The sequence below is a fragment of the Anolis carolinensis genome, chromosome 6 (genome assembly GCF_035594765.1).
Source record: "Anolis carolinensis isolate JA03-04 chromosome 6, rAnoCar3.1.pri, whole genome shotgun sequence".
In the NCBI taxonomy this organism is placed as follows: Eukaryota; Metazoa; Chordata; class Lepidosauria; order Squamata; family Dactyloidae; genus Anolis; species Anolis carolinensis.
In genome coordinates, this window is record NC_085846.1 from 64249538 (window position 1) to 64269324 (window position 19787).

At 43.8% G+C, this 19787-nt stretch overlaps 2 protein-coding genes across 2 annotated transcripts in view; one reads left to right on the plus strand and one right to left on the minus strand.

The window, feature by feature from the left end:
- The window catches only part of glb1 (galactosidase beta 1), a 68115-nt gene extending 60754 nt beyond the window's left edge, over nt 1-7361 (plus strand). Inside the window, exon 16 of the mRNA XM_003225760.4 lies at nt 1943-7361. Within this exon, the coding sequence (XP_003225808.2) occupies nt 1943-2203 (261 nt within the window). The 3' untranslated portion in view covers nt 2204-7361. The remainder of the gene's footprint in view (nt 1-1942) is intronic.
- A 5691-nt stretch (nt 7362-13052) lies between these two features.
- On the minus strand, nt 13053-18321 carry LOC134292606 (uncharacterized). Its single transcript, XM_062958086.1, has 2 exons — nt 16558-18321; nt 13053-13330 (listed from the first exon to the last, which is right to left on the minus strand). The coding sequence occupies exons 1-2, from the start codon at nt 18139-18141 to the stop codon at nt 13289-13291; spliced, it is 1626 nt and encodes a 541-aa protein (XP_062814156.1). The 5' UTR covers nt 18142-18321; the 3' UTR covers nt 13053-13288.
- Between the last annotated feature and the right edge of the window lie 1466 nt (nt 18322-19787).

The window sequence follows — 19787 nt, forward strand, 5'->3', positions numbered from 1 at the left end:
TGAGCACCAACCCCCAGAGTCGGACATCACTAGACTTAATGTCAGGGGAAAAACTTTATCTTTACCTAACTCTGTGACTTTGGCACTGAAAGCCCCACGGGCCACATAAAATGATGTGGTGGGCCAGATTCAGCCCGCAGGCTTTGCTTTTGAGACATGTACTCAGAGTGTACCTTTTATTTGATCAGCTTTTCCCCTTGTTTGTATTTCACTATTATGGCAGAGATTTTAGAAGGCACGAAAGAAAAATTTGATGAAAAGGTTGGATAATCTCTTCAACTGTTATTATGAGTGTATTGTTATTATGTTCAGGCATTGAATGTCTGCCTTTTATGGTTGGAATCCGCCCGAGGAGATAGGTTGGAATATAAATAAAGTTGTTGTTGTTGTTGTTGTTGTCGTTGTTGTTATATCTTTGACTCAAAATGTTGAAGAAAGAAATGAACTAGTAGGTTGGAGGAAGGAGGAAGTACTTACCTGCTGGAGGTGCCTTCTAAAGTTAAGACATGGCATGAATCCCTAAAAGTATGGTGGAACAGTATCATTTTTACCAGATGCCCAATGGCCGATAATAAGGGAGCAACCCTAATATCAATAAGACATTATTTCCAAAATCACAATGTAGCTACAAACTAGGTCCCTACCTAATGAAGCTTCTCTCTTCCTTGCTCTTCTTATTGACTTTAGAAGAATGGAGCGGCTAAACTTTTGATCACTAATTGTGAATTTAAAGCCTGGTTCAAGGAGATGAAAGGGATGAAACTATTCTGTTAACATGTCTTACAACTATTTTTTAATGCCACAGTTGGGTTACTAGTATATAGAACAGTGGTTCTCAACCTGTGGGGGTACTTTGAATGCGATTTTCCTGCTTTTTGGCAGAGGGTTGGACTGGATGGCCCATGAGGTCTCTTCCAACTCTATGATTCTATTTTTGGGCTTCAACTCCCAGAAATTCTAATAGCTGGCAAATTTGCTGGGATTTCTGGGAGTTGTAGGCCAAAACACCTGGTGACCCACAGGTTGAGAACTACTGATATAGAATGCAAGAGAGCACTTTATTTATTTATTTCGTGTCAAAAGCATTGCATAATGAATAAATTTAAAAGTGATGAAATAAAGGAAATCACAAGCAGCTAAATAGTTTTAGACCAAAAGTGAGCAACAGCAACCGCTTTGTCCGTAGCTTTAAACAAATCCTCCTCTGTACATGAGGCAGGACATTGTCGGCAAGCATACATATGCGGAGTTGTGTTGTCGAAGGCTTTCATGGCTGGGATCACAGGGTTGTTGTATGTCTTTCAGGCTGTGTGGCCATGTTCCAGAAGTATTCTCTCCTGACGTTTTGCCCACATCTATGGCAGGCATCCTCAGAGGTTGTGAGGCATGGATAAACTAGGCAAGGAAGGTAAATATATATCTTTGTCAGTTGGAAGCCAGCTGGCTTCCAATTGAAAAAGGACTCTTGTCACACCCTGGACTCTCCACAGATTTACCTTCCTTGCCTAGTTTATCCATGCCTCACAACCTCTGAGGATGCCTGCCATAGATGTGGGCGAAACGTCAGGAGAGAATACTTCTGGAACATGGCCACACAGCCCGAAAGACATATAACAACCCATATGTGGAGTTGTTTGTTAAGAGAGCACTGAAAGCATCAGTGTGATGTCATGGATTGCAATTTGGAAGATCCATGTTCTAGTCGTCACCAAATCAGCAAGACCAGGACTAGTCATACATTTCAGCCTGATAAACCTCACAGGATGGTTGCAAGAAGAAAATGTGGAAGAGGATACCTCCATGCGCTGCTTGACAATCTTTGCCAGAAAAGAGTGGTATATAAGGAAGATAATATTTGAATAATTTTGAATTAAGAATTACATAAACTTTTGAAATAAGTTGATCAAAAATGTATTTCCTTCTAATGGTTCTTTCTTTGCAGGGACAAGTCTGGATCAATGGCTTTAACCTGGGACGCTACTGGCCAGTCGCTGGCCCTCAGCAAACACTGTTTGTTCCAAGCAACATTCTTGTTGCATCGGCTCCAAACAATATTACAGTTCTGGAGCTGGAGGAGTCCCCACACGCCACCCAGAAATATCTGGTTGAGTTCGTAGACAAGCCTGTTTTCAACGCATCTTTTCACTATGGCAGTAGCACTGAGAAGCTGTTCACTAGAGAATTATGGATGAATTATATATGATTATACCGCACTACCTCTATATATTTCATTTTTCATTCGATAGACTCTCTTTTTTTTACACTCGCAGTTGGGAGCAGAGGGTATCAGTGTTTTCAAAATTAACTGTGGAGACTTTCAAATCAGTGTAATGTGTGAAATAGTATTATCTATCTTCTATGAAATTTTCTATGAAATATTTGTGTTTGTAATCAGCAAGAAGATAATATGATTGCCTGAGTGCCAATTGGTTTTCAGCAAAGCTATTAAATGAGTCTGATACATTGTTAAAGAGAATCAACTTCTATTTCAGCTTAACTCTGTATCCCCCTTTTTCCAGGTGCCTTCATATTCAGGCCGAGACTGTGAAGATTTATAGCTTGATGGAAAATGCTAAAGTCTGAACAGCTTTTAGTGCATGAAAATTCAGTAAATAATTAAGCCACCAGCTTGTTTAAAACAAGCAAGATCTCAGGGACAAAGGAAGCAGCCAAACTAGCTATGGCAATAGCAATTTGGCTGCTAACATCGCAGTGAAACCCACTGTTTGCTTACAGGAGTGGGCAGGTGGACAAGGACTACCTGACTGCTCACTAATATGTAAACCTGGCTACTGCCTTGCTGTATGAACAGTCAAAAGCTTACATAAGTGGCTATTGAACACCTCTCTACAAGAAGTTCTAAAAGCAGCAGCCACCAGTTCTGTCAGGATGTGTGCTCACAAAGAGTTGCAAAAGCATTTTAGCCTACGAGCCATTAAAGAAGCCATTTTAACAACTGTAAAATGACATTTCAACTATTTTGGTAATTTTTCTCATATTTTAAAACTGTCCTTTGTGGCCTTCTAGTATGTGGAAATGAATGCAAAATTGCCACAGTTCCGGTACAAAGTATGTGAAAACGTTCCTTGAATGGATGCTGATTTGAAAGTGATTGTGTGGATCTGTTATCATCCTTTGATAACATCTTTGGACATGCTTTGAGATGCAAGAATACTTTGTTTTGCCATCTGAAATCCCAATGTGAAAACATAGCTGCTAAGTCTTGCATGGCCAAAATACAGATGTTTAATTATTCAGTTTATTTCCAGCCAAGTTGCACTTTCAATGGAATCCTAAGCAGTTGCTCTAAACATGCAAATTTCTTCCCTATACTTCCACCAATTTATGCCAGCCGTATACCGTATATAGAGAATATAAATAATATTGGAAGTAGTCGCCTTGTAGATCATGCTTTTTGGAACCCTAAATAATATAGTGCAGCATAATGATTCCTTTCTCTCTCTGCTTATTCTATACTGTGATTTGGAGAAGAGAGGTCATTCTATGAAAACTGTTTGTTCTCTTCAGGGGGCTTATATGTAATGGATGTCTGGAAAAGATATAATTTTGACCAATTTGGAGTCTAATGCTGCATGTATGCACAGCATTAGACTCCAGTGCTCTTTGATTCATAGAGGGGCTTGGTGTCTGCTCTAGTTTGGTTCCAGAGCCCCTCGTAGATACCAAAATCTGTGGATGTTCAAGTCCCATTATGTATGGTGTAATAAAATGGCATCCCTTATCTAAAATTGCAAAATCAAGGTTTGCTTTTTGGATTTTAAAAAATACAAGCCATGGATGGTTGAATCCATGAATTCAGAATCCATCTATATCAGTGGTTCTCAACCTATAGGTCCCCATGTGTTTTGGCCTACAATTCCCAGAAATCCCAGCCAGTTTACCAGCTGTTAGGATTTCTGGGAGTTGAAGGCCAAAACATCTGGGGACCCACAGGTTGAGAATCACTGATCTATATGAAGCACTCACTGTATATTGTTTGATACGTCATTCTTTTGTCAAGGAACTCATGGTAGCTAACTGGAGTTTACATTATCTTAGTCTTTGAATACTGTGATGTAGATTAATTGAGAGTTGTTCAAATTGGTGATCTCCATGGTCGATGAACTTTTCACACTTGCACAAGGGCAGGGGAACTCCTTTCTGTCAAGACCTACAATTCCTCATCAGCAATACAAGAAGGCTCACCTTGCAGGTCATAACTTTAAATGCCCAGGGTTTGCATAGCACTATTTTGTCCTGTTCGCCTTTCCCCGCAGCTTTCCATTTCTGCTTTTCCTTTTATTCGTCCCTCCTCCCATTAACCCAAGTCGGAACAGACAACTTGCAGTGTGTTTCTCCTTTATTGCTGTATTCATTTCTGTCCCATCTCTGATTTTTATAGTCTCCCCCCACCTTGCAAAGCTTCTATCTTCATGATTCCCAGAAAGTTTGCAATGTCTCAAGGACTGCACAAAATTAGGATGGAGGGTGTCTGCCGCTCCAGGTTCCCCACCATTATGATATGCAACAACCTAAACACATTGTTACGCTAGGGTTGGCTGTATTATGCACAGTATTTGAAAGGTAAGATGCATCCTAAAAATTGGAGGAACATATTTTAGGTAGGGTTAGCCGCTATTTATCTGCAAAGCTATGGATGTAATTGAACTAGATACAGTAAGAGATAGATCTAAATGGAGATTTGAACCCAGATGCCAATGTTAGTAGGGATCCTGTGCCTTAACTGAACTCACTTTATGAATGAAACAGATGAGGTTTAATCCATGTCTTCTGCAAGGAAGGGCCTGGAAAAAATGTGCCTGAACATCTTAAGATTCATAATCACTGTAAACATTGTTGAGCTAGATGGACCAATGGAATAAAGCTACTTTTTCTATCTTTTTACAAGTATTGTATTCTGAGTTGGTATGAAAATACTGTCTGTAATATTTTGTCTGGAATAATACAACATAAGATTTGATGTTGCTGCTTTATAGAGCCTTGTTATCAGAGAGAGCTTGTGATTTATTACTCTACTGTAAACCCAGCCTGATGGATTGATTTCAGCAAATGTTGTTGTTAATTTTTGGCTTTAGTTTTTGGCACCCTTATGAATGAGAGATCTATATGACATAAAATCGAAGACTTGAATATTAACATACTCTTATTCATATTTATGGATAATTTGGCTAAAAAACAATTGACAATGTTGTGATTAAAGAAAGATAAACTGCAAAAATTTAATGGATATGGACCAAGAGGTTGCTCTGATTGAAGAAATGTTTCTTGAACATGTTGTCAAAGGCTTTCATGGTTTTTCCATACCTCACAACCTCTGAGGATGCCTGCCATAGATGTGGGTGAAACGTCAGGAGAGAATACTTCTAGAACATGGCCATACAGCCCGGAAAACATACAACAACCCTGTTTCTTGAACTTTGAACAGACTCATTTAAGTGATTTTTGCATACTTTAGTTACTTTCGCACTAGCGTTATTAAACTGGATTGATCATTCAGTTTTTTCAAGAGAATTCATATTATGCTATTTCTTACCTTCGCATTCTGATGCATTTTTCTGTTTGCCTTTCAAATCAAATTTGTGATTTACTTTTCCCACTTCAGACCAAATTTGTGCACCAGTTGAAACAGTGTGTACTGGCTAGACACTGCTCAGCCTTTCAGAGCTCCTGTAGTTTTAATTGCTCTGGGAGTGAACATCGGATCTGAAAGGAAGCCCACTAATATCTCTGTTATGGGCCAGACTCCATTTGGGTTGTATCTGTATGTACTTAAAACTGGTGCTGCATCTACACTGCCATATAATTCAATTTGAGAATGCAGGTTAACTGCTTTGAAGTGGATTATATGAATGTACACTGACATATAATTCAGTTCAATGCATTTAATCTACATTCAGAAACTTGATTATATGGCAGTGGGAAACCTACCCCTCCAGATCGGAGAAAATTGCTCGGCTCACTTAATGGCTGAATATGCTTGATTTCCTTTTCCTTTCCTTTCATCTTTTTGTGTCGTGCCTGATTGCAGAAGTTGCAAGGAGGAAGCATTTGAGGGAAGTTTGTGGAGACATTATTTTTGAGCAAGATCTGGTTCAGCCTTCAAAAAGCGTCTTTGCTGTGGGAATGGGCATTGCCAAATAATGGTCAGCATTGTTTTAAGGTCACACACAGGCATTCAGTTGCAGCACACAAGTAGAAAGGTTTTACTGAGCATTGTCCAATGGCCATATCTAGTTAACAGGAATAGAAGTGAAAGTCCACATGCAGAACATGTACAAATGTACATTAGAGGGGTGTTTGTGATCTGCTTTGGCCCTCTGCTCAACTCATAACAATGAAGCCTATGACCCTATTGCAAAGTGCTTGGAAACTCAGTGCAGAACAACTACTGATACATCATGTATATGCATAGCAACTGTGCAATGCCAATGGGATATAACTCCTCTAGCAACTATTTACAGTATATTATGATGATGTAGCCAAATAATAAGCGTGTCATTTTCATTTCTGGCCAACAGCACTGCTGAGGCATTGATTTTGTTGGGAAAAAGGTATGGAAGCAATCTCTGTTTGTGTTCCAGTTAATATATAAAGTGCCTTTGATATTGTCAGTGCTGCAAACCTGGAATATCTCTTGTTTCCATCAGTTGCTAATCCCAGTCAGAACAAACAATTGAATCAATCGTTGAATGGTAAATCAGCACTATTGTGAATATCCAGATGATGAGGATGATGATTGTTTATATTCCATTCATTTCCAAGCCTGAGACTCAAGCCATTTTAAAACAATTAAAGAAACATAGCAAAAATGAACTCATTCCAAAGTGGAAAATGTAGTTAAACTATCAATGAAATTGAAACTTTTTAAAAATTACCATTGCCATTAAAAAGAAAATGACAAATAGACAAAATATTGCCTTGTGCAAGGCCCATTCTCTTTGAGCAGTTGGCTTTCAAAACCCTGTCAATGTTCTCCTGCCTGTGGAAAATAGAGGATTCCAGAAAGAAAGCCTGGGAGATGGTCCTATTCAATGTATCCACCTGATGCACTTATGAGGATGGTGGGTTAGTGAGAAGGACCTCTTTCCCCCAGAAGATCTCAAAACACAGGCAGGCTCATTTGGTCCTTTGGATAACCTGGGCCTGAACTGTATATTAATTCAATGGGTATATTCTAGTTAGGACTAGTATTTGGACTGAACCCACTGAAACTCTTTTTTTGTGCAAACTCTTTTTTAATGTCTATGACGGCTGATAGCAAACCATGTAATTTACTGGCTATTTTGCAAAAAGCTTTATGAAGCCAATCCTTACAAATAAAAAGTGAAAAATTAAATTGATTTTGAAAGGTTCCTTGTCTTGCGGTTGGAATTTAACCAAAGTGGTGATGAAATAACTAAGATAAGTAGGATAATCTGTTTCACCAAAACCAATAGTGTAATGTAGTTTAGTGGTGTAACAGACTTCAGTTGGTGAAGTGGGCTACACCCTGGAGACTAGGACTCGGAGCAGTGGGTTAAAATGACAGGAAAGAAGATTCTCCTGAACATTAGGAAAAATTTCCTGACTGTAAGAGCTGTTTAACAGTCAAACCCACGGCCTCAGAGTGTGGTGAAAGCACCTTCCTTGGAGAATTTTAAACAGAGACTGGATGGCCATCTGCTAGGGATACTTTGATTGTGCTTTTGCTGCATGGCAGCGGGTTGGATTAGATGGCCATGCAGTCTCTTCCAACACTATGGTTCTATGAGATCACAAAACAGTGTTTACTAGAAAATCACACCGTATGCAAATATGGATGACTTTATGAGGCATGCACACCAGACCCTTGTTCAATGTTTTGTTTTTGGTATAGGCATGGGCTGAGTTGGATATTGTGGACTCCTGACTGTCTAACTTAGCAAACATTCTAATTGTAAAGGAAGACCTCATCTAGAGTGAAGCACACTCCAACAAGGGAGACACTCCAACTCACCACTTTTTCTTTTGATAAAAAAACAAGAAGCCCCCAAACTGCTGCTTAAGAACTTTGAATTAGTCAGACTACTAGGCTTTACTGTAAATGTGGGGCCATGACTTCTTTTCTGAGTCAAAATGAATCTTGTCAGCGACAGATTTCTGTCTGCTCTCGAAGAACCCAAATGACTGATACAACTGGTAGTAAGAAGGATATTTTGCTCATGAGTAACATACATACACTTTCAGAATAACACATCAGTAGAGTTCTATTAACTCTGCATCCAGAACAATGATAATTTTACCAGTTATAATAATCTAGAAACACTGGCTGTGCGTTCCCTTGCTTATAAGGGTTAATATAAGGAGCAGGAGAATATAAGCACCATAATAGTTTGTTCTCATTTCCTTTGAAGGGCCCTTCCACACAACCATATAACTTGGGGCCCTTCCACACAGCCCTATGTCCCAGAATACCAAGGAAGAAAAACCCACATTATCTGAGTTTGGACTCAGATAACCAAATTCAAAGCAGATATTGTGGGATTTTCTGTCTTGATATTCTGGGATATAGGGCTGTGTGGAAGGACCTTCAGAATATCAAGGCAGAATAATCCACAATATCTGCTTTGAACTGGGTTTTCTGAGTCTACACTACCATAAATCCCAGTTCAAAGCAGATAATGTGGGATTTTATTCAACTGTGTGGAAAGGGCCAGAGTTTTTTTTCTTTTGTGTTACAATACTTAGAATTACTACACTGATTCATGGCAAGGAAATGTTACTTCTTGGACTATCCTTCTTTGGAGTAGCTTTTCTAGCCTCTGACCTAACTCAGCAAGAACAATGTCTTTTGATGCAAATTGGGGATAGCATCACTATCTGCAACTGCTAGTTATGTTTAAGTAGTTACTCTGGACCATGATCTAACTTACAAGAAACACTGCTTGAACATCCAGCAAAAAAGTGGGTGCTAGATAACATCATATGAAAGCTGACTGGCACAACCTGGGGATCACAACCACATACAGTGAAGACATCTGCCCTTGTGCTTTGCTACTCTGCTGCTGAATATGCATTCCCAGTGTGGAATACATCTCACCACATGAAAACAGTGTGCCCTACATCACTGGAGAAATGAAAATGTTTAGCTGGTATTGCACCACTTCATATCCACTGGAAAGTAGCAGCCAATAATGAAAGGACCAAGGCATTGACATCTCCAGTCCATCCTCTGTTTGGATATTAGCAGCATGTCAACATCTTAAATCAAGAAACAGCTTTCTAAGATCTAGAGATATTCATAGGAACATCTCAGCAAGCAAGAGTCCAAAAGTGGCAGGTTAAAACCTGGAACCTCAATTCATGGCTGAGACACCCCCCCCCCCCCCGGGCACACAGAAGACTGGGTGACTTGGAAGGCACTGAACAGACTGCGTTCTGGCACCATGAAATGCAGAGCCAATGTTAAGAATTCGGGCTACAAAGTGGAGTCCATGACATGCGAGTGTGGAGAAGAGCAAACCACAGACCACCTACTACAATGTAGCCTGAGCCCTGCCACATGCACAATGGAGGACCTTCTCACGGCAATACCAGAGGCACTCCAAGTGGACAGCTTCTGGTCAAAGGAAATGTAGCGCAATGCCAAGTTTTAAACTTTGTGTTTTTAAAAAATACATTATTACTGTACCCTCAATTTGCTTATGACATGATAAATGAATAAACAGTTACTCACATAACTACAACTGTTCAATGGGCTTCTCCTTCAATAGCTGAGTCAAATTGTCTATTTCTGCAATGTCTACTAACTTGCTAATCCATTCATCTATAGATGGGATCTTTTCCAGTATTTTCCAGTATTTGTTGCTATCACTGTGTGCCAAGCTAGTCTACCAATATATTTTCCTGTGTATTTGTCAAAGTAAAAAAAAAACCCAATACGAATACTTCTAGTTTGAGACATAGGCATCACTGAAACCTGGTGGGATGACTCCCATCACTGGAATTTAGCCATTGAGGGCTATAACCTCTTTCACAGAAATAGAACAAAGGGGAGAGGAGGGGGGAGTAGCTTTATATGTCAAAAACAGTTACGTTGCAGAAGAAATGCAAGACTGTAATCCGGGAAACCAGCCTGAAAGCATCTGGATAAGAATCAAGGGAACCGGGACCCAAAAAGATCATGTCGTGGGTGTCTACTGCAGACCTCCGAGTCAGGATGAAGGACTTGATGAAGCCTTCTGTCAACAGCTGAACAAACAGGCACAAAGAAGAGATATAGTAGTCATGGGCGATTTCAATTATCCCGATATCTGCTGGGAAACAAACTCAGCCAAGAGTACAAAGTCCAACAAATTCCTCACTTGCCTTGCAGACAATTTTATGGTCCAGAAGGTAGAAGAGGCAACAAGGGGATCAGCAACTCTTGATCTAATCTTAACAAATGTGGAAAACTTGATCAATACAGTTGAAGTGGTTGGATCCTTAGGGGCAAGTGACCATGTGCTCCTGCAGTTTGCAATACAAAGGAATGCTGAAACTAACACAAGTCAAACACGCATTCTGGACTTTAAGAGAGCTGACTTCCAAAAAATGCAGGAATTACTGAGCGGCATTCCATTAAAAAACAAGGGAGTTAAGGATGGATGGGAGTTTTTCAAAAGTGAAATACTCAAGGCGCAAATGCAAACAGTGCCAACAAAGAAGAAAAATAAGACAAGTGCAAAGAAGCCAGAATTGATGTCCAAAGAACTTCTAACTGAGCTAAAACTAAAAAGTGACATGCACAAGAAGTGGAAAAGGGGAGAAATCACCAAAGAAGAATTCAACGTATAGCCAACTCCTGTAGGGAAAAGGTTCGCAAGGCTAAAGCGCAAAATGAGCTCAGGCTTGCCAGGGACATAAAAAACAACAAAAAAGGCTTTTTTGCTTATGTTGGTAGAAAAAGGAAGAACAAGGAGGTGATAGGGCCACTGCGAGGAGAAGATGGGGTGATTGCGACAGGGGATAGGGAAATTGCAGAACTGCTCAATGCTTTCTTTGCCTCGGTCTTCTCACAAAAAGAAAGCCATCTTCAACCTCAGCAACATGGAATGGACGAAGGATTGGGGGAAATCCAACCCCAAATAGGGAAACAAGTTGTCCAGGAACACCTGGCTACTCTAAACGAATTCAAGTCGCCAGGGCCAGATCAGCTACATCCAAGAGTATTGAAGGAACTAGCGGAAGTTATTTCAGAACCACTGGCAATTATTTTTGAGAGTTCTTGGAGAACGGGAGAAGTCCCAGCAGATTGGAGGAGGGCAAATGTGGTCCCTATCTTCAAGAAGGGAAAAAAGAACAACCCAAACAATTACCGTCCGGTCAGCCTCACGTCGATACCAGGCAAGATTCTGGAAAAGATCATTAAGGAAGTGGTCTGCGAACACTTAGAAACAAATGCGGTCATTGCTAGTAGTCAACACGGATTTACCAATAACAAGTCATGCCAGACTAATCTGATCTCTTTTTTCGATAGAGTTACGAGTTGGGTTGATACAGGGAATGCTGTGGATGTAGCGTACCTGGATTTCAGTAAGGCCTTAGACAAAGTCCCCCATGACCTTCTGGCAAACAAACTAGTAAAATGTCAGCTAGACAAAACTACGGTTAGGTGGATCTGTAATTGGCTAAGCAAACGAACCCAAAGGGTGCTCACCAATGCGTCGTCTTCATCATGGAAAGAAGTGACAAGTGGAGTGCCGCAGGATTCCGTCCTGGGCCCGGTTCTGTTCAACATCTTTATTAACGACTTAGATGAAGGGTTAGAAGGCACGATCATCAAGTTTGCAGACGACACCAAACTGGGAGGGATAGCTAACACTTCAGAAGACAGGAGCAGAATTCAAAACGATCTTGACAGGCTAGAGAGATGGGCCGAAAATAACAAAATGAAGTTCAACAGGGACAAATGCAAGATACTTCACTTCGGCAGAAAAAATGGAAATCAAAGATACAGAATGGGGGACGGCTGGCTTGACAGCAGTGTGTGTGAAAAAGACCTTGGAGTCCTCGTGGACAACAATTTAAACATGAGCCAACAATGTGATGCGGCAGCTTAAAAACCCAACGGGATTCTGGCCTGCATCAATAGGGGTATAGCATCTAGATCCAGGGAAGTCATGCTCCCCCTCTATTCTGCCTTGGTCAGACCACACCTGGAATACTGTGTCCAATTCTGGGCACCTCAATTGAAGGGTTGACAAGCTGTTGACAAGCTGGAAAGCATCCAGAGGAGGGCAACTAAAATGATCAAAGGTCTGGAGAACAAGCCCTATGAGGAGCGGCTTAAAGAGCTGAGCATGTTTAGCCTGCAGAAGAGAAGGCTGAGAGGAGACATGATAGCCATGTACAAATATGTGAGGGGAAGTCATCGGGAGAAGGGAGCAAGCTTGTTTTCTGCTGCCCTGCAGACTAGGACACGGAACAATGGCTTCAAACTACAGGAAAGGAGATTCCACCTGAACATCAGGAAGAATTTCCTCACTGTGAGGGCTGTTCGGCAGTGGAACTCTCTCCCCCGGGCTGTGGTGGAGGCTCCTTCTTTGGAGGCTTTTAAGCAGAGGCTGGATGGCCATCTGTCGGGGGTGCTTTGAATGCGATTTCCTGCTTCTTAGCGGGGGGTTGGACTGGATGGCCCATGAGGTCTCTTCCAACTCTACTATTCTATGATTCTATGAGACGAGGAGCCTCCTGTGGTGCAGCAGGTTAAACCGCTGAGCTGCTGAACTTGCTGACTGAAAGGTTGGCGGTTCGAATCCGGGGAGTAGAGTGAGCTTCCGCTATTGGGCCCAGCTTCTGCCAAGTTTGAATACATGCAAATGTAACTAGATCAATAGGTACTGCTCCAGCGGGAAGGTAATGGTGCTTCATGCAGTCATGCTGGCCACATGACTTAGGAGGTGTCTACAGACAACACCTGCTCTTTGGCTTAGAAATGGAGATGAGCACCAACCCCCAGAGTTGGACACGACTAGGCTTAATGTCTGTCAGCTCACCACAGCCGCTCCTGAATGAACACACGAGACTCTCTGTGATATCACCAGAAACTTTTACTGTAGGAAACATGAACATCAAAAAAGCCAAGAATGGGAGGCTCCGGCCAACCATCCTTTATATACCCTCCCCCTCATTTGAAAAGTCTCTTCCCGCTCAGTAAAACCCCGCGCAAATTCCCCGCCAAGTCCAGCAGCCGTTTCTTCTCCGAGTCCTGAGCCGCAGGTGTCTTATCAATGTCAGTGACCCTGAAACTCAGAGCCACATCCAGGCTCTAGTAGCAGGGTTCTGACATGGCGTCCTCCTCCCCTTCGTCCTGGAAGGAAAAGATTAAACACAACTATTGTTCTCCGCTGTCCAGAGTTCCTTTATACTTTTTTAACAGGCTGCAATGGAATACCGGGTGTACCTTTCCTAGGTCCTTAGGTAGCCTCAGCTCATAGGTCACTTCGTTTATTCTTTTTGCTACCCTGAACGGCCCTATATAGCGTGGAGCCAATTTTTTAGATGGGAACCCCAATTTCAGGTTTTTTGTGCTCAGCCAAACCAGATCCCCTTCGCCCAATTTGTCCCCCTCTCGGCGCCTACGATCTGCAAAGAGCTTGTACTTCTTTTGTGTTTCCCGCAATGCCTCCACCACGTTCTGCCACCCTTGCTTAATTTTGGCCGGCCATTCCTTGTCGGTCTGGCCCTCTCCTTCCTTCCACTCGGGTAGCCTGGGGAAAGGTGCCACCTCCTGTCCGTATACTATTTCGAATGGGGCACGACCTGTGGCCGAATGTACGGCCCCGTTAAAAGCCATCTCAGCAAACGGTAGAAGGTCCGCCCAATCGTCCTGTCTATAATTGGTGTACATCCTCAAGAATTGGCACAGTGTCTGTTGGGTACGTTCGACCCCCCCGTTGGTTGCGGGATGAAAAGCCGAGCTCAGGTTCCTTTCTGCTCCTAACAGCTGTAAGAATTTTCCCCAAAATTTTGCCGTAAATTGGACTCCCCGGTCGCTAATTATTTTGTCGGGACACCCATGTAGGCGATATACATGCTTCACATACAAATCAGCAAGTTTTTCAGCTGAGGGGAGTTTTGGCAGGGCCACAAAGTGTGCCTGTTTTGAGAATAGGTCCAATATTGTCCAAATGTATCTGTGGCCTCTGCTGGGGGGTAGTTCGCCTACAAAATCCATGGCCACGCATTCCCATGGCCTCATGGGCTCCACCACCTTCTGCAATAGCCCCTGGGGCTTCCCCGGTGGTGTTTTTCCCTCTGCACATAATTCACACTGCGTGACGTACCCCCTGGCGTCTTTCCTCATTCCGGGCCACCAGCATTGTTTGGCCAACAGTTTAATAGTCCTGGTGGGGCCTAGATGACCCGCACCCTTGTTATCGTGGCACTTCCTTAACATTTCTCGTCTTAAACATTCAGGAATATACAATTTCTTATTTACAAACACCAAATCCCCACACAATTCTCCCTTTTCTTTGTTAGTTTGTAACCATTTGTCCATTCCATACGCTCGCTTCAACTCTTCCTCCCATATTTCTCCTCCCCCCGTGGAAATGGCAGTACGTTTGTTTTCTTTGGCCGCTTGTGCTCGAGTTAGTACTGCCAGGCCCCACTGCTTATCTAGGAACAGGCTCCCTTCAGATTCCTGAATTCCTCCCCCGTGCTGAGGCATCCGAGAGAGAGCGTCAGCGAGTATGTTATGTTTCCCCTGGAAGAATCTGAGTCTGAAATCAAAACGGCTGAAATATTGGGCCCATCTAATTTGCTTCGCTGATAGTTTACGAGGGGATCTTAGATACTGTAAATTTCTATGATCAGTCCACACCTCAAACGGTGTTCCACTTCCTTCCAGAAAGTGTCTCCAGCACTCTAGTGCTTTTAGAATCGCTAAGGCTTCTCTCTCCCAAATCGGCCAGTTTTTTTCTGTATCGCTAAACTTTTTTGACAGATAGCCACATGGCTTCAGGTTCCCCCCCTCGTCTTTCTGCAGCAGAACTGCCCCATATGCCCGGTCTGACGCATCGCAATGTAATACAAAGGCCTTAGACATATCAGGGTGCTGTAGGACAGGTTCCTCAGTAAAACGCTTTTTAAGGGCTTCGAAAGCTTCCTGGCATTCTATTGTCCATGTCAGTTTGGCCCCTGGGGCCTTCACTTTGGCTGTTTCTCCCCTGCCTTTAGTTTTTAACAAATCCGTTAATGGCAAAGTGAGGCGCGCAAAGTCCTTGATAAATGTTCTATAGAAGTTTGCGAACCCTAGGAAGGATTGCAGCTGCTTCCGTGTTTTGGGGGCTTCCCACCCCCTCACGTCTTCCACCTTCGCAGGGTCCATCGCCACTCCCTGGGAGGAAATCCTATACCCCAGAAAGTCTATCTGGTCTTTATTGAACTCGCACTTGGCAAGCTTCGCATACAGTTTCGCTTCCCTCAACTTTTGTAGGACTTCCCTGACTAGTTCTACGTGTTGCTCCTTAGTCCGAGACATTATCAATATGTCATCTAAAAAAATAAAGACTCCCTTGTACAACAATGGATGCAATACTTCGTTGATTAATTGCATGAACGCGGCCCCTCCCCCGCACAAACCGAAGGGGAGCACACGATAATTGAATAATCCGAATGCGCAGGAGAAGGCCGTCTTCCACCTGTCCTCTGGTTTGATCTGCAATTTATGGTAGGCCTCAATTAAGTCCAATTTAGTGAATATCTGTCCTTCCGATAACTGGGCGATCAAGTCCTTCACTAAGGGTAGGGGGTATTTATTTACAGTACTGATTGCATTTAGGCCCCTGTAGTCAATGCAGAGCCTCAGCGTTTGGTCCTTTTTCCGCCTGAACAACACAGGCGCCCCTAAAGGGGAATTTGAAGGCTCTATGAAACCCCTCGCTAGGTTTTTATCAATGTATTTTCTCAGTTCCTCCTTTTCCCTAGCTGACATCGGGTATATTTTTGCCTTGGGAGCTCTGCTCCTGGGACTAGCTCTATTTTCACTTCAACTCTCCGCTTCGGTGGGAAATTGTCTGCTTCCTTCTCATCAAACACGTCCACAAAATCCCGATACTCTGGGGGTAATTTATCTGCCAGATCTGCTATTCTGATAGAGTCTTCCTCCCCCCTTTTCCCTGGCTCCCTCTCCCCTTCCTGGCTCCCTTCTTCCAAATTCATCCTGAAGATCATGCTCTTATCCTCCCAGTTGATTTGCGGGTTGGCCTGCCCCAGCCACGGCATGCCTAGTATCACATTATAGCTGGCTATTTGTGATATCACAAATGACACCTTTCCTTCCCAACTCCCTATCTTACACTTTACATCTTCGGCACTGTACTTAGCTAACGATCCCGATGCTGTGGATCCGTCCAACTGCGAAAAAGCTATTGGGGATTCTAGGTTCGTTCTTTCGCATCCCAATCCCTCGGCTAATTCAGGGGAGATGATGTTCCTGGAACATCCACAATCCACAAATGCTTTGCAGGTTGCTTGTTTGCTGCCATTTTCAAGCTGAATGGGGACCACTATCATAGCTTTGTCCTGACTTACCAACCCCCCCGAGTGGTGCCTCATCGGTGGTTCTTCCTCGGCGCGTTTCCCTGCCACGGCTCTTGGTTTGGGCGGGCCTCCGCCTTCCCCTTTTCTCTGCCAGCACTCGGCAGCCCTGTGGCCCAACCGGCCGCACACAAAGCAGCCACTCCTGCTGGCGCTCACGTTCCCTGTCGGCTCCGTTCTCCTCCCGGCTGGGGTTGATCCCTCCTTCCGGCTCCCCTCTTTCATCTGCGGCCGCTGCTGTAGCCCTCCTCGGTGCCTCCTCGCCTGGGCCAGCGATGTCTCGACGCGCCCCGCCAGCTGAATCCATCCGCGCAGTGTGTCAGGCTCATCACGATGCACCGCCCAGGAGAGGATCTCCCGCCTGAGACCCTCTTTGAAGAGTTCTATCTTTGTTACTGCAGACCATTCCGGCACCTTTTCGGCGAGGCATTGGAACTCCTCCGCATACTCAGATACCGACCTCTGCCCCTGGGAGACGGTCTTCAACTTCTCCCTCGCCCGGATCTGCTCCAGTGGATCTCGGAAACGGGTCTCCAGGGCCCCCATAAAGCGTCGGAGTGACCCCAGACATGGGTCGCGCCGCGCGTGCAGCTGAACGTACCAGCTAGCCGCTCCCCTCTTCAACACTGCACCAATGGCCCGTATCCGGCTGGATTCCGTTCTAAAAGTGTGAGCATTGTCCTCCATATAGCCCCTCACCGTGGTCAGGAAAAAATCCAGTTCAGAGGACTCTCCCCCAAACTCGATCCTTAGTTCCTCTCGTCTTGGTAGGGGTCCCTGTGGTGGCAATCCCCAATTCTCCGCCCGTCGCAAGCCCCCTTGCGGACCAGTGGGCCCCGCTGCTGCTTCTCTTGGCCCTGTGCCACGCCCGGCATTCGCCAGGGGCACCAGGGTCTCAGCTGGGAGCGTAGCTGGGATTCTCGGAGGTTTTTCCCCTTCGTCGTCACTCTCCTCCACCCGCGTCAGGCTTGGTTGGGTCTTGGGCCGGGCGCCGGGCTCCTTTCGCATTTCCCTTCCCTTCGGTGCTGGGAGGTTTGCAAAGCCCTGGCTGCTTCCCACGCTCACGTCCCACATTGAGCCAGCCCGAAGTTCCCTTCCTCTCTCTGGCTCCGCCAAAAACGCCAGGCGCTCCATCGCCCTCGACATCACTGCCAGGGTGGTCTCCATCGCCGACATCCTCTCCTCCAGAAACACCATCCTTTGTGGGCCTGGGGAAGGTGAACCTTCCTCTCCTCCGGTGCTGTCTCCCCGCACCACTCCACGCCTCTGGGTTACCCCATTTGGCTGGGCATAAGCGGTGGATGACGCCAGGGCCGCCAGCTGGTGGAACTCAGCGTCCGGCTCGGGAGTGGCCCTTTCCGACCTTCCTCCTCCTGCGCCCAAGAGCTCTTCATCCTCCACTTGCATGTTACACCTCACCGCTACAGCGGGATGGTGTCCGTATTCTTGGCTTAGTGTCAGCTCACCACAGCCGCTCCTGAATGAACACACGAGACTCTCTGTGATATCACCAGAAACTTTTACTGTAGGAAACATGAACATCAAAAAAGCCAAGAATGGGAGGCTCCGGCCAACCATCCTTTATATACCCTCCCCCTCATTTGAAAAGTCTCTTCCCGCTCAGTAAAACCCCGCGCAAATTCCCCGCCAAGTCCAGCAGCCGTTTCTTCTCCGAGTCCTGAGCCGCAGGTGTCTTATCAATGTCAGTGACCCTGAAACTCAGAGCCACATCCAGGCTCTAGTAGCAGGGTTCTGACAGTCAGGGGGAAACTTTACCTTTACTAATTTGATACGAAGTTTTCTTTTCACATTTTTCTGCATTTGTGATCTTCTCAGTAGTCAAATCTCCTTATCTTTACAACAGTTCCTTCATATATGCGAAAAGTCCCAACATCTTTGGCACATTTCTAACATTTGTCACTGGGTCCTTTATATGTTTTTTCTACTTTGTCTGATACCATTGATACATCATTTTGAAAAAGTTTTCTTTTACGTTCTAACAAGTCATATTTTAATAGCTTTGATCCACTTCCCAATGTGTATTATTCCCCACACGGATGGATCCCATGTGACCATCTGTTGCATTATATTCCAACAGCCATTTATTGATTCTCGCAATCAGGTGTTTCTCTCCTTTCTCTAGACCACTTTCACAATCGTCATTTTGTGGCTCAAAGTTCCACTTTCTTCCTTATCGATCTTAAACCTTTCATACACTTGTAGTTATGAAACCCATTGTGTAACTAACCAGGCCTTCCACTTTCTCTTTTAATGTAAAGTTTCTGTTGTCTTTCATCAGTAAATGGATATAGGTTAACCCCTTGTGTTCTCTTATAGAAAAAGATTAAAAGGGTGATATCCACAAAAATAGCTTTAGAATATAGTATCTGTATTAAATATATTCCTATGTGCATGGTGATGCTCTGGTTTAATTGAATTTAAAACATAAAAATGCAAATGATAAGAATAGTTCTTTTCTTTAGGAGTTTGAAAACTGTTGATTGTGTTTGTTCTAACAAAGCAAGAATGCAAAAACTGCTACAAATCATACAACGATGTAGAGGAGGAAGAGAACAGAGGTGGCATGTAGATTAAGGCCTCTTCTACACTGCCATACAATTCAGATTATCAAAGCAGATAATCTGGATTTATATGTCAGTGTAGAAGGGGCCTATGAGATAGAATGAGGCAGCTATCTTAGGCCCACTCTACACTATCATATTAAATCCAGATTATCTGTTTTGAAAATGATTATATGGCAGTGTGGACTCGGGCGCCTTCTACACAGCTGTATAAAGTCCATGTTATCTGCTCTGAACTGGATTATATGGCAGTGTAGACTAAGATAATCCAGTTCAAATCAGATAATGTGGATTTTCTGCTTTGATAACCTTGATTATCTGGCAGTGAAGGGGCCTAAATCTTATGTTGTTTCATTTCAGGTGTCTAGAATTAATTTACTTTTACAGTGGGTTCTCAGGTCCCTTCTACACTGCCATATAATGCAGATTATCAAAGCAGATATCTACTTTGAACTGGATTATATGACTCTAAGTAAAGTAAAGGTGAAAAAAATCCACATTACAGTAAGTCTAGTCAAGCCTGACTCCTGGGGTGGTACTCATATCTAGAGCCAGCGTTATCCATAGACACCTCCTAGGTCATGTGGCCGGCATGACTGCATGGAGCGCCATTATCTTCCCATGAAGCAGTACCTATTGATA